The sequence below is a fragment of the Pinus tabuliformis genome, chromosome 1_2 (assembly GCF_031772625.1).
Source record: "Pinus tabuliformis cultivar Carrire ecotype Pingquan chromosome 1_2, CPIR1, whole genome shotgun sequence".
Classification (NCBI taxonomy): Eukaryota; Viridiplantae; Streptophyta; class Pinopsida; order Pinales; family Pinaceae; genus Pinus; species Pinus tabuliformis.
Genome location: NC_142298.1, coordinates 1,131,323,064 through 1,131,339,003, shown reverse-complemented (window position 1 = coordinate 1,131,339,003; position 15,940 = coordinate 1,131,323,064). Strand labels below are relative to the sequence as shown.

Below are 15,940 nucleotides of genomic sequence, written 5' to 3'. Positions count from 1 at the left end.
AAATGGTCATGGAAGGGAGACTAATGTCCAGTGCTACAGGTGCCATAAGTGGGGGCACAGATCCTTCGAATGCCCGGAAGCTGAGCACGCTGGCCAGAGGGGAGCATTTGTTGTGCAGCCTGAGGAAGCTGAAGCACAGACCTGGGAGATAGAAAACGTGGCAAAAACAGGAGAGGCTTTAATTTTGAACAAAGTGTTGTTGAAGCCAGCCAAGGAGATGGCTGAACAGACCCAGTGAAAGGCGTTGTTTCGAACAGTTTGCAAATCACATGGAAAGTGCTGTAAATTGATCATAGATAGCGGAAGTACAGACAATTTAGTTGCCACCGAAATGGTGGAAAAGCTGGGATTGAAGCGGCTTAAGCATCCCACACCTTACAAGGTGTCGTGGCTACAGAAAGGCCACCAACTATTAGTTGATGAACAGTGCGAGGTTGAATTTCACATTGGCAAATACCAATACATGGTGGTCTGCGATATTATGCCAATGGACGTATGCCATATACTGCTAGGGAGACCGTGGCAGTATGATCGGAAGGTGACGCACAATGGGAAGACGAATTGTTATAAATTTGTGAAAGATGGGATCAAACGTATGCTTGTACCCATCAAAGAGGAGGTTGCAGCAGAACCAAGTGGAACAAAAGCATTGTTAATAGGAGGAAAACAGTTTGTGAAGCAGATTGAGGAAAATGAGGTCAATTATGCGATTGTAAGGAGGACAAAACCGATGTTGCTGAACACAGAAAAGTCAGAATTGCCTGCGGAGATTCAGGAGCTGTTAAAAGAATTAAAGACATTGTAGTTGACGATCTACTAGATAAGTTTCCACCCAAGAGGAGTATTAGCCATCATATTGATTTTATACCTGGAGCAAGCCTACCGAACAAGGCAGCGTATAGAATGAGTCCGAAAGACAACGAAGAGATTCGTAAACAAGTGCAAGAGTTGCTGGATAAGGGACTGATCAGAGAAAGTTTGAGCCCTTGTGCGATACCAACAGTACTCGCACCTAAGAAGGGTGGAGAATGGCGAATGTGTACAGATTCACGGGCTATAAATAAAACCACTATTCGGTATAGATTTCCCTTACCCAGAATGGACGACATGATGGATTGTCTTAGCGAAGCAACTTATTTTAAGAAGATTGATCTGAAGAGTGGTTATCATCATATCAGGATTAGAGAAGGAGATGAGTGGAAGACAACTTTCAAGACCAATGAAGGGCTGTACGAATGGCTGGTCATGCCATTTGGATTAAGCAACGCTCCTAGTACTTTTATGAGATTGATGAATGAGATGTTAAAGGAATTTATCAGCAAGTTCGTGATAGTTTACCTTGATGATATCTTGATTTTCAGCAGAACGAAAGGAAAACATCTTCAACATGTTCGAAGGGTGTTAGAGAAGTTACAGCAGAACAAACTGCTGATAAACTTAAAGAAATGCACTTTCCTGCAGAAGGAGTTGGTATATCTGGGGTTTGTAGTTGCAGAAAATGAATTGAAGATGGACCCAGAAAAGATTGCAGCAATTATAAATTGGCCGTCACTGAAGAGCTTATTTGAGGTACATAGTTTTCACGGACTGGCAAGTTTTTATCGGAAATTTATTAGGAATTTCAGTGAAATCTGCACACCGATGCTAGAGACCATAAAAAAGGCCAGTCAGCCTTTTTGTTGGACCAAGGCGGCAGAAGACAGTTTTCAGCTTTTGAAGCGGAAGATTACAGAGAGACCAATCTTGAGGCTGCCCGATTTTAATAAACTCTTTCAGGTTCGGTGTGACGCAAGTGGAATAGCTATTGGCGTTGTGCTCAGTCAGGAAGACAGACCAGTGGCATTCTTTAGTGAAAAACTAAATGAGAGCCGGCAGAAATACTCCTCGTATGACAAGGAATTTTATGCCGTGGTCCAAGCTTTAAAACATTGGAGGCACTACCTGCTGGACAATGAGTTCGTATTATTTTTTGATAATTCGGCATTACAATATGTAATGCAGCAGCACAAGTTAAACCATAAGCACGCCAAATCGGTAGAATACTTGCAGAGTTTCACTTTCGTGTTAAAACACATAAGTGGGCAAGCCAATAAAGTGGCAGATGCCTTGAGCAGAAGAGCTTTGCTCTTACAGGAAAGTAGCATACAGGTGATGGGGTTCGAACATCTGAAGGATTTGTACCAAACCGACACAGATTTCAAGGAAGCTTTTGAAGCCTGCCAAAATCCCGTGTTGAGGAATGCAAGTCCATGGTTAGACTATAATTTACAGGAAGGATTATTGTTCAGAGGTGGGCAGTTATGTATCCCAGACTGTTCGATGAGGGAGAATATTGTACGGGAGAAGCATAGTGGTGGACTAGCAGGACATTTTGGCATCAACAAAACTTTGGAGCAACTCGGACATTTTTATTATTGGCCTAAAATGAGCAGGGATGTACAAAGATATGTGAATAGGTGTAAAGTTTGCCAACTGGCGAAAGGACACAGTCAGAATACTGGACTTTACACACCACTACATGTTCCAAGCAGGCCATGGGACTCAGTCAGTATTGAATTTGTCTTAGGACTGCCTAGAAAACAACGGGGATATGATTTAGTAATGGTGGTGGTAGATAGATTTTCGAAAATGGCTCATTTTATTCCTTGCCGGAAAACTAGTGATGCCACGTATGTGGCACACCTGTTTTTCACGGAGGTTGTTAGACTACATGGCCTACCCAAATCTATCATTTCAGACAGGGATGTAAAATTCACAGGACACTTTTGGCGCACCCTGTGGAAAAAGTTGGGCACGCAATTGAATTTCCGCTCTGCGTATCATCCGCAGATTGATGGAAAAATGGAAGTGGTGAACAGGAGCTTGGGGAATTTATTACGGAGTTTAACTGGAGAAAATTCATGGTTATGGGATCGAGCTCTCGCTCAGGCAGAATTCGCTTATAACGATTCGCCCAATCGTAGCACCGGACACAACCCATTCCAGATTTGTATGGCATGCATCCTCGGGGAGTACATGAACTGCGAGATTTGGGAAAGTTGGAACGGAGAAGCACGGATGGGGAAGACTTTGCCGAAGCAATGAGCGAACTTCATGAAAAGGTCAAATTAAGATTGCAGGACAGCGTACAGAAGTATAAGCAACAAGCAGATTCAAAGCGAAGAGAAGTGCAATTTAATGTTGGGGATGAGGTTCTTGCGCACCTGCGTAGGGAATGGTTTCCTAAGGGCACGTATAATAAACTAAAATATAAGAAAATTGGTCCATGCAAGATCTTACGTAAATTTTCAGCCAATGCTTACGAGATTCAGCTGCCACCTGGCATAGGCATATCACCTATTTTCAATGTGGCGGATCTGTTCCCATATAATGCCTAAGAAGAAGATGATAGTGTGGTACGGCCAGAACGGGACACCCAATTAGGAGACAGTTCTTGGAAGAAGCAATTGCCTTCGGCTCGGTCCCATGAGATTGAAGGGATCTTCAGTACCCAGGTAGCCAAGAAGACACATAGGAAAGAATATCTACGATATCTCGTCAAGTGGAGAGACCGTCCAATGGAGGACAGCTCATGGCTCGACGCGGCACAGATACAAAAGGCTGGCTATTCGGTGGAGGAACTCATGGAACGGAGCCATGAATTTCTTTTACCCCGGGAGCCTGATGCATGAGCATCTGGCTAATAGGGCAAAGACAAAAGCAAGGTTGACATGGTTTCTGAAGAGGACGGAGAACACAGTTCGCTGGATGCATAGTATATCTGTCTTTATTTTATTTTACTTTTTTTTTTTTTAATTAAAGTTGCCTAAGAATAATGTAATGACTTTTAATTAGGGCAGGAGTAATTAGTTAGAGTCGTTGTTTCCAGACAGTTACATTACTGTTGTAAAAGCATGAAAAGAAAGTGTGCTAGCCAGCTATAAAAAAGTTCCACATAAGAAACAACTGATGTAACCAACAAAACAAACCAACAACAGTTACAAAACCGTTTGAAAACAGTGCTACTAAAGGAGTGAAACAGGCCCATTACAGGGTTCGACTATGTAAGAAATTAACAGAAAAAGAAATATAATAATTGTTCAGTGCACGCATAATCCTACAACGTCCTCAATGCTGTGTAACCTTTATCTTTATTTTATCATGTGAATATTGTTAATATACCACTACAGGTTCTGAACCAGAAGGAAAAGATAGTCAAGTCGGATGAAGAGCAACAACGTCCAATACAAGCCGCACAACCAAAACATTCAGGCATACATAGCCATAACAGGTATGTGAAATTACGAGAGCAATTCAAATTTATTCCAACACAAATTCATAGGGTTATAAATACAGTCATCCAAAGCCCATTATATGTTCACATTCTTTGCTCAAAATAAAAGACCGAACCCAGTTCGCAGACGTGGGGACTAAACCAACTACAGACAGAAGCCAACCCCATAAGACCCTAACTTGTTTCCATAGTCAACAACAAAACCTAATAACCAGAGAACCGTGAACAAATAGCGGATCAAGGCCAACAAAGAACAGACAAACCCTACAAGTCGAAGAACCCAGACAAGCAAACCACAATAACAGAGCGACTCTACCCGTATTCAGTTCGGGGCAGTTGAAAGTCCAAGCATCGAGACCAACGAGCGGCTCCACCTGCACAAAGACAAACAAAACGAGGTTAGGTTCCACAAGACAAAACCAGAGAATTGGAAGCGGAATGATTGAATAAAAGAAATGTGTGTCGTTACCTGACAGGTAAGCCATAGTTGCATTTCCCACCTTGGAAGACCCTCCTGCTCACAAAGGAGCCAAGCCATTAGACTCAGGAAAAACAGGGAAGAAAATGTCTAGCACGAAACAGTGACTTACCAGGCAGAGTTGACGGAGGAACTAACAGAGGACGCCACCATAACCCTGTCGAACTTGTGAGCAAATGAACCAGTGCCGAAGAGAATGTCACCAAGAACCATGCAGCCATCAATTAATTGTAAACCCTTGTGAACCACAGACAACAATCGATAAAAATGCACAGAGGCAGAGACCCACTAGGGCAGAGTACATACACACAGTGACAGAGAACATATACGCAGACAAATTCAACAACGCAAACCTTACCAGGGTTTCAACGAATCGCCGGGCGAACAGAAGCATTCAGGCCGAGTCCCACAACGACCGAGACCGAGAAGACAACCAGGAGCACATAACTCAGTAGACGAGGCAGACAAGCCTCAGAAAATCACAACGAAGACCACAGAAGCTGCAAGGGATTCCCGGGAGCTCGCAGAGCAAATGACCGGAAGAAACAACGAGAAACAAATGAGCGCGAAGGTGTAAAACCTCAAACCAAGGCGGGTTCGCAAAATCCCGAGGAGGGACAGTTGTCCATCAGGCAGGCAACCAGGGTACAATCACCGTAGCCCAAATCAATACAACGCAACTTAAAAATCAACCAACACTTATATCCAAAATCCATTTTATTATTATATTCATTGCGGGTACATAACACATCAGTGCATTGACGGCGGGACCACGTGGGCTGGCCCCATCAGTTGTTCTCCTTATCATTTGAGCTTTATGTAAAAGAAAAGGAGGATAATGCATATGTCATAATGAGAAAGCCAGAAAAAACATATTACATATTTTGTCAATGTGACACATTGTAATTCTTCTAAGATCAGTAAACTTATTCCATATATATTTTCCATGACCATGTATATCATATATGAATAAACATGTCTTAACTCTTTTGTTTTAAAATACTTTTGAGAATGTCTTTTTACAATCTATTTCATAACATATTTGAAGCACATTATTATGATATATGTTACTAATGCAAAAATATTCACTATTCCAAAGTGTTCGTCCCATTGCCATGTGATATTATGAGTGGTTGCCCCAAAAAGAACAAAAATTAACTACATAAAACATATATTTTCCCCTTCTTTCTTTACTACAGATATTTGTTTTTTTTTTTTTTTTTCCTTTTTAACATTATGTCAACACCATTGGCAATTTCTAAAAAAATATATGTAAATATAACAATCACTTTTTAAGATATTTAGAGCCCTTGAAATTACTAGGATTTACAACTTCTCTTTTCAAAATGTATTAAGAAAATATGGTAGGGGTCATCACCAATTTTCAAATAAAATAATTTAACTACTAAATCTTTAATATTATTATTAATAATACTTATATGAAATCCCCTTTACTTATTTAGGCATTTCTATTCACCCATTCAAAATATGCTAGATATTCACTATTATTTACACATTATCATTATTTAAAGAACTACATCTATTTAAAATTAATTAATAATTACATTAAAAAGAACCTTATTCGATATCTAAGGAGGTTGATCAAAAGCATCATGTATCATTATTGAGCTAGTTGTATGATTGTAATCTAGGGTTGATGGAAAGCGTGGGGCATTATAACAAACATTGTTGCATGAAATATTGCTAAGCAAGTTGTATGAGTATAATCTACCTTTATACTAGCTATTGCTACCCTCCTTGCAAGTGAAATGGAGCTGATGAGATGTCAACTAGTTGGTTTTATTAGGATAGTGAGTATAAATTTGACAAAGTAATAACATTAATTTGGCACTTATTAACTAGTCTATTCTTGGAGGTTTAGGAGTTGGAGGCTTCTATAACCCGTGCTATTTTCATGTAATGTAGGGTATATAAGTGCATGATGACTTTTTGGCCCAAGAAATAATGAAGCTATTATTTTTCCTCATAAGTTTGCAAAATAATTTATGGTGCTCATGTGTTATGGTTTTTATATGTTGCTATTATGTTTTTATTTATCTATCTTTTAATAATAAGCTTGTACAAAATTTAGTGGCAAAACCTCATGGGATGAGTTGAAGAATAAAAACTCAGTGTAGAAAATAAAAATTATCCAAAAAAACATCCAAACGCAATCTAATCTCAATCAATTTGATAATTGCTTGATAAATTTGACAAAGTGTAGAAAATTAAAATTATCCAAAAAAACATCCAAACTCAATCTAGCCTCAAACAACTTGATAATTGCTTGATAAATTTGACAAAGTGATAACCTTAATTTGGCACTGTTATTAACTAGTCTATTCTTGGAGGTTTAGGAGTTGGAGGCTTCTATAACCCATGGTATTTTCATGTAATGTAGGGTATATAAGTGCATGATTTTTTGGCCCAAGAAATAATAAACATATTATTTTTCCTTATAAATTTGCAAAATAATTTATGGTGCTCATGTGTTGTGGTTTTTATATATTGCTACTATGTTTTTATTTATCTATCTTTTAATAATAAATTTGTATAAAATTTAGTTGCAAAACCTCGCGAGATGAGTTAAAGAATAAGAAATCATTGATGAGTTAAAGAATAAGAAATCATTGATGAAAATAAAAATTATCCGAAAAAACATCCCACCTGAGGCGAATTGTTTTTCCATCCACCTATACGCTAACGCCGACCTAAACCACCTTTAAAAACAAAACTGCGTATACTTTATCCCCTGTCTATATCTTCCTTTTTTACACGATGTAGGATGTTTTGCCACACCCATTTCTTTCTTCAAAGCTTTTAAGGGATTAAAATTGATGTCCAACTGCTTATCTCTAGCCACAACAAACCCTGATTCTCGGGCCCCAGCCAAATAGATGCGCAACTGCCTTAGTTTTAGCCATTGCTAGCCCTGATTCTGGGGCCGGCCGTACGTATGGTAACCACCCATTATACTACTTTTCATAATGGTATCTAATGTACGGCAGTTACCTGAATTTAGAAGGATAGATTGATGGCATCCATATTTCGCAGCAAATTTACCCACCTTTCTCCTAAAACATCCAAATCAAGCGTCATTGCTCTCTCTGAAACACCCTCAAACTCTTTCACTGTGTTTTTGGGGGTCGCTCTGGCTTTTGATTTGCTGATCAAATTGCTCCCATTCTTTAATCAAGATGGGGTCAATATGAACATCTGTGCTAAGGGGTTCACTGGTCTTTCCACTTGTTTCCACTTCCTTGGAAGTGTCTTCAATAGGTTGTATGATGCAAAATACCAGCATACATTTACATTGTCCTCATTTTTAGATATACAGTTGAGATGCTATACCCGAGAAATCACTCACAAAATCTGCACCTAGATATACAGTTGAGATGCTATACCCGAGAAATCACTCACAAAATCTGCACCTTACTTCAGACCAATTCTAAAATTGATGTAGTACTAAAACGAGCCACCTAGCAACCATTTGGTTTGCATCTCCAGTGCAAATATTCCATGTTGCAGGCATTTATTGGATATATATGATAGGTGTTGTTCATGTACAGAGGCACTTTTGGTCCATTTTCCTTTGAAAAGACTGCAGTTTCCTGTATCATTTTTAGCTTTTACTGAATTGTCTCTGAAAATTTGCATTCACTCCTTCATTTAATCTCTTGGTTTTTATGAGTTTTCTCTATGCTACCTGTTATCTGTTGTGTTTACTCTGTCACTGTTAAAAATAAGGAATAGTAACTGATATTGGCTTTTTGATATTGTACAGGCATAAGGAACACGATTTTGGATACATGAACTTCAAAAATGCCAAATATTGAAGAAGTGAGTGATTGTTAGGGATCAATTATCACCACAACCCGTTCCATCAATGAAGAATGTCAGCTAAAGAGAGCAATCACTGAAGCAGCAGTGGGAAGGAAGACAACCAGATCCATATCAAGAACAAATTCATATTTCTCCATGTCAAGAACAAATTCATATTTCTATATAAATAGCCTTGACATATTAAATTTGAGGTCCAAAGTATCCATGCCAGCTTCATTAACTTAGGAAATTAACATGCCACTGTGAAATCTAAGGAATGGACAATCTGTGACTTGGGAGGATATTGAAACAATAGCAGTTCTATGCAATATGAGCAAAGTCTCTATCTGTTTGAAACTTGTCAGACCCACTAAGCATACAACTTCTATTCTGATAATAAGAACTTGAAACAATAGCAGTTCTATGCAATATGAGCAAAGTCTCTATCTGTTTGAAACTTGTCAGACCCACTAAGCATACAACTTCTATTCTGATAATAAGAACAAGTAACAAATCCAAGTGTTCAATGCGATCTAACAAATTATTGCTGGTGACAAAATCTTCTGGGAGCATAAGAAAGTAGTTAGATGGCATACGAGGATAAAGGCACAAAAGGCTTGAAAGGACATGGTCAAACTGTGGGAAAAACCGAAGAAGGTAAACAATCATTAAAAACTTTATAGTAAGCATAATTTTACAAAATTAGTCTTTCACCATAAACCAGAGACCAAATTGTATAGTTGAACGAGTGCTTTTGTCATTAGTGTCTCATCAATAGGATTTCCATAAAACACAAATTCACATGTAAAATGGGAATTCATTGTTCAACAACCAAATTTTTGCCAATAATATAAACAAAATAATTAGACTCATCATGGAGGGGTAATCAATAAGACCAACTGCAACACATTTGCAATCCACATGATATAGTGTTGCAAAAAATCTAATTTTCATAATGACAATAATCACATACTAATACATATCAACAAAATGTTCTGCCTGTTGCCAGAATAATGGCAAGACTGAAAACTCTTGTTATTTTGATTTCAAAAACTAAAATGTAGAACTTTGGTCATTTGATGCAGGGGCATCATTCCTGGTTGCATTTGTGTTGTTAAGCAAATCAGATATGCTCCTTGTCAATCTCCTAGAAGCCACTGTATTTGTCATCAAATGCCTTTTAATATTCACCAATATTATTACCACGTCTTTCATAGTTGGTCTTTCTTCAGGGGAATCTTTTGAACAAAACAAACCAACTTCTATCAAAGAAAGTATGCATTTATATACATTATCTTCTTCAAATTCATCTCCATCCATCCCGGTTAAAAGACTATTATCAATTACCTCCTTCACTGTGTTTGGAACTGCTAAGTTAACCCACTTGTGCAATGTTAGGTCTCCAACAAATATGTCACTTGTTGGTCTCTTTCTAGTAAGCATTTCCAATAACAAAATGCCATAGCTGTAAACATCTCCTTTGATTGAAACTCTCTCACCTAATCCATACTCTGCATTAAAGACAACCTTAATTAAATTTTTAATAGAAAAGTCTATACAAAATCATTAAAGAGAAAGTAATGTTTTAAAAAGATATACCTGGGGCAATGTATCCCACTGATCCTTTCAAAGAAACTGTTGAGGCAAGTGAATCAGCAGAGGATGCACCAATTAATCTCGCAATACCAAAATCTGTTACATGGCCTGACATGTCTTCATCTAAAAGCACATTATTTGGTTTTATATCACAATGCACTACTTGCACAAAACAATAATGATGAAGATATTCCATGGCATGGGCCACATCTATGGCAATGTTTAATCTTGTTTTCAACCCTAGCTGACACACATCCTCATTGTTGTTGTCATCTCTGTTAGGATAAAGATGCTTCTCTAAGCTTCCATTAAACATAAATTGGAACACTAAACCTTTGAAATGGAGGTTGGAACATGAGGTTATGATCCTCACCAAATTCCGATGTCGGACCTTCTGCAAGACACTACATTCTGCTTTAAAGCTCTTCTCAACCTGGTCATTTTGCAAGTCTAGAACTTTGACAGCAACAAGCGTGCCATCACTCAAAATTCCCTTGTACACTGAACCAAAACTACCGGCTCCAATCAAGTTGGCCTCAGAAAATCCATTAGTTGATATGTGAAGTTCTTGATATGAAATCCTTTGAATTAGAGCTCGTGACACATCCATGTTTTGCATATGGATATTCCTTCTCCGAAAAAATCCCAAAAGTAAACAGCATAGTATAAGAACAATAGCTCCACTCACTGGTAATAATACTTTTTTCACAAAGGGAAAATGACCTTTGGTTGATGGACATGCGGTTAACTTGAATACTTGTGGCCCACAAAGGCCAGGATTTCCAGTGAAATAAATGGAAATTGTTTGATTTGCAAATATACCACCTTTTGGAATTTCCCCTGTTAGATTGTTGAAAGAGAAATTCAAATATTGAAGCATTTTCAACTTCTCAAGTGATTCTGGTATTGTGCCCAATAAGGAGTTGGAAGAGAGATCTAGCTTCACAAGACTTTGCAAATTTCCAAGTGAATCTGGAATAAATCCTTGGAAGGCATTTTGAGATAAATTCAATGATTGTAATTCGCTGCAGCTTCCTAGTGTAGGTGGGATGACCCCAGTCAACTTATTGGCAGAAATGTCTATAGCTTGAACCATTGTAATTTTACCAATCCCCATGGGCAAAGAGCCTTCTAATAAATTCCATGACAAATTCAAGTAGAAAACTAAATCATGAAGTTCAGCAATTTCTGGTGGTATGCTACCAGTGAGCATATTGTGAGACAAGTCAAGCAATTCCAAATTTATACAGCCTCCCAAGCTAGCAGGTATGCTTCCTGATAAGTGGTTGTTATGAAGGGAGAGTCTCCTTAGTTGTTTAAGGGGTGCCAGGGGTGCAAAGGAATTGGAAATATTTCCAAAAAGTCTGTTTTTGCTAATGTCCAAAAGACCAAGATGTTGTAATTGTTCAAAGTCATCAGGGATGTTTCCTTCTAATCTGTTGTCTGCTAAATTCAATCTTTCTAATTTTTTAAGGTTTCCTAATGATGGAATGCTGCCATTTAAAAAGTTTCCACTTAAATTTAGGTAAGTTAGGCTGCTAAGATTGTTGATAGATGGAGGGATGCTTCCTTCTATCATGTTGCTTGCTAATGACAAGAAAGTTAAATTGGTAGAGAGTTTTCCTATGGAAGGGGGCAAAACACCACTTAATATATTATTGCTCAACCTTAGTTCTTGTAGATGAGAACAATTAGTAAGAGATAGAAGAAAGAGCATGGTTGCAGTGCCACCACTATCAAGCTCATTAAAATGTAAGCTTAATTCTTCAAGGAGGGATAGCTTACTCAACTCTACTGGCACACTCTGAGTCAACTTGTTGTGGTCGAGGAGGAGTATTCTTAGATTGGAGCAATTCCCAATGGAATTTGGTATCTTTCCACTAAGTTGATTTCCCCATAAAGAAAGGAAACCCAAACTATTGAGCATGGCACCAAATTCTGATGGAATGTGCCCTCTTAATTTGTTTCTGTTAATGTCCAAGAGTGTGAGTGTGGAGATATTTGAAAAAGAAGCGGGAATGGTCCCTGACAATTCATTTTCAAATATGTAAAGCATTTGCAAACTAGTGAGCAAACCTAATTCTTGTGGAATGCTGCCAGTGAGTTTGTTTGAGGAAATTGCCAAATAAGTCAAGGTGGAAATATTAGACAAAGAAACGGGAATAGTTCCTGACAATTCATTTTCAAACAGAGAAAGCAATTGCAGACTCGTGAGCTGGCCCAATTCTTGTGGTATACAGCCAGTGAGCTTGTTCATCGGAATTTCCAAGTGACTCAAAGTGGAGATATTGGAAAGAGAAGCGGGAATGGTGCCAGACAATTCATTATGAGATAGCTTAAGTGTTTGTAAATTGTTGAGCAGACCCAAATCTACTGGAATGCTTCCAGTGAGATTGTTGTTATCAATTTCCACATCAGTCAAAGTGGAGATATTGGACAAAGAAGCAGGAATGGTACCTGATAATTTATTTTCAAATAAATAAAGTATTTGTAAACTAGTGAGCATGCCCAACTCTCGTGGAATGCTACCAGTGAGTTTATTTGTATCTATTTCTAGTTCAGTCAAAGTGGAGATATTTGAAAAAGAAATAGGTATGTTGCCTGACAATAGATTTGTGGTAAGATAAAGCGTTTTTAAATTAGGTAGTAAGCCCAACTGTGGTGGAATGACACCAGTGAGCATGTTAAATTCAATACTCAAATCAATCAAGGCTGAAAGGTTTCCCAAGGAAGAGGGAATGGTACCTGTTAGGGCGTTGGTTCCTAAGAAAAGTTGTTGCAGAGAGGTTAAGGAACCCAACTCCCTGGGGATAATCCCGCTCAGATTGTTGAAGGAAAGCGCCATGTAAACCAGATTTCTGCAACTGTGGATTTCGCTTGGAATACTTCCTTCCAATTGATTGTACGACAATCTGAGCTTCTTCAGATGAAAGAGGCGTCCCAACTGTGGTGGGATATGACCGTGTAAAGAGTTGTTTGAAAGATCAAGTGTGTGGAGAAATGACAAATTGCCAAGGTAAGGAGAAATGGAGCCACCCAGATCGATGGAACTGAGGTTGAGGGAGACTACTCTGTTTTGCAGTGGATGACGACGACTGCATGTGACAGCAGTCCAGTTGCAAAAGGGGACTGCAGGACTCCAATCTGCCATGTAATGATAAGGATCGTCTGAAATGAGCTTCTTGAATTCCATCAGGGAGTGCCGATCATCTCGAAAAGAGTGAGCAGAGGAGGAGAAAGAAAAGATGAAGAGGAGAAACAGTATAGCAAAAGAAAAACAGAGAGACCCCATAATGCAATCCTATACGCCTCTTCAACACTTATGAAATGGGGATTGGGGGTTGTCTTGGAAAAAATGCCACATTCCACAACAGGGAGGTGAAAATGCAGGGGAGATTTGCAGCTCTATGTGGCTTCTCACAACTATTTATAAGAGAATTGAAGTGAAGATAAACTCGGCGGTGGATGATGGGGTGACAGCACTATTACTAATATTCCACCATTTGTCTGATTGCATCCCTAATAATTGTGGTAGTGCTAAGCCAGTGGGAATTGAAATGATTTGAGGATGGACTGACAGGCTAAAGGCTGGGACGCACTAAGGACTCTGTACTGATTGAGGGAGGAGGTTGCTATGGCTGTCATCTTGTGATAGGATTTAGTGTGACCGAACTCAGTGGCAGAGAGGGAAAGGTTCCTGGAAGGTGTGATTGGATTTACTGTCACTGATCTAGTGGCAGCTAGAGAGGGAAAGGTCACCATAAGGGAGGGAAGAATTCCACCACAACAAAATTCCAAGTACCTTTTATTCGTGAAGGCAAAATCAAGAGAGTACGAACGTTGACAGTTAAATGGAACTGTGGAAATTAAGGTGCATGAACAAGAAAAATTCTGCGGTCGGTGATGGGGTGACAGCACTATTGCTAATATTCCACCATTTGTCTGATTGCATCCCTAATAATTGTGGTAGTGCTAAGCCAGTGGGAATTGAAATGATTTGAGGACGGACTGACCGGCTAAAGGATGGGACACACTAAGGACTCTGCACTGATTGAGGGAGGAGGTTGCTAAGATGACAGGATTTAGTGTGACTGAACTCAGTGGCAGAGAGGGAAAGGTTCCTGGAAGGTGTGATTGGATTTACTGTCACTGATCCAGTGGCAGCTAGAGAGGGAAAGGTCACCATAAGGGAGGGAAGAATTCCACCACAACAAAATTCCAAGTACCTTTGATTCTTGAAGGCTAAAGCAAGAGACTACGAACGTTGACAGTGAAATGGAACTGTGGAAATTAAGGTGCATGAACAAGAAAAATTCGGCGGTCAGTGATGGGGTAACACTGTAACAGCACTATTACTCATATTCTACCATTTGTCTGACATCGCTAATAATTGTGGTAGTGCTAAGCCAGTGGAAATTGAAATGATTTGAGGACGGACTGACCAGCTAAAGGATGGGACGCACTAAGGACTCTGCACTGATTGAGGGAGGAGCTTGCTATGGCTGTCATCTTGTCATAGGATTTAGTGTGACTGAACTCAGTGGCAGAGAGGGAAAGGTTCCTGGGAGGTGTGATTGGATTAACTGTCACTGATCCAGTGGCAGCTAGATCCAGTGGCAGCTATAGAGGGAAAGGTCACCATTAGAGACGGAAGATTTCCACCACAACAAAATTCCAAGTACCTTCGATTCTTGAAGGCTAAAGCAAGAGACTACGAACGTTGACAGTGAAATGGAACTGTGGAAATTAAGGTGCATGAACAAGAAAACTGGCACAAAGAAGCGGTGTAGAAATTACCCACTATCCTCTTCCCTTGGAATTGTCAGTGGTAGTGACGGCCTATTGTCCTCTGCGTGATGAATGCATTGTGTCATGAATGGATAGAATCCTACCATAACAAAATTCCAAGTAGCTTTGATTCAAGAAGGCTAAAACAATAAAGTGCGAATGCTCATAATGAAATGGGACTGTGGAAATTATGTTGCGTGAACAAGAATAATGACACAAAGCAGCAGCGTAGAAGCTACTAATTGCCCTCTTCCATTGGATTTGTCAGTGTCAGTGTCAGTGACGAGCTATTGTCCTCTGCATGATGAATGCACTGTTTCAGAAGAGAGATTGAGAGATAACTTTAACGTGCAGTGCAATGCATCTGAACAAAGTAACAGTGTATGAAACAGGTTTTGAGTTGTCATGTACTATTTAATGCATCTGAATACAGTAACAGTGTATGAAATAGGTTTTATATTGCCAGGTAATAAAGTAACAGTGTATGAAATAGATTGAAAAATAAGATAGAAGTTTTACATAGAGATGAATGTATTAATATAAAACAGTGAACAAGAGCCACTTGCCAGAAAACAGTGACGATGGTTAATAGAAAACGTAACAGGATGGTTCACACAACGACGATGGTTAATAGAAAACATAACTTGCTTATTGCTGGTTAATTTCTGTTTGGAATTTCAATTCTAACAAAAAATAATAATTAAAAAGTAAAACATTACCAAAAAAAAAATTATACAACTACAAACATGAATTTCAATAGTTATATATATATATATATAGGTGTGTAAATAATTTTATTTAATTAAATTATTTGATTAAGGAAAAAAATTTAAAAATCAGTTTCAGTTAATTTATTGTTTGTAATTAAAAACTTAATTATATGGTTAACGAAATTGCAAAGTTTTTAAATCTTTAATTATTTAAGGGGATGAAATGAAATGATATTTTAACGTTCACGAGACTAAAAATAGTCTATGGGCCAT

At 38.7% G+C, this 15,940-nt stretch overlaps 1 protein-coding gene across 1 annotated transcript; it reads right to left on the bottom strand.

Annotated features, from left to right (window-relative positions):
* Nucleotides 1–9,381: 9,381 nt before the first annotated feature.
* On the bottom strand, nucleotides 9,382–14,013 carry LOC149210145 (uncharacterized). Its single transcript, XM_089396640.1, has 2 exons — nucleotides 10,173–14,013; nucleotides 9,382–10,084 (listed from the first exon to the last, which is right to left on the bottom strand). The coding sequence occupies exons 1-2, from the start codon at nucleotides 13,459–13,461 to the stop codon at nucleotides 9,627–9,629; spliced, it is 3,747 nt and encodes a 1,248-aa protein (XP_089252766.1). The 5' UTR covers nucleotides 13,462–14,013; the 3' UTR covers nucleotides 9,382–9,626.
* Between the last annotated feature and the right edge of the window lie 1,927 nt (nucleotides 14,014–15,940).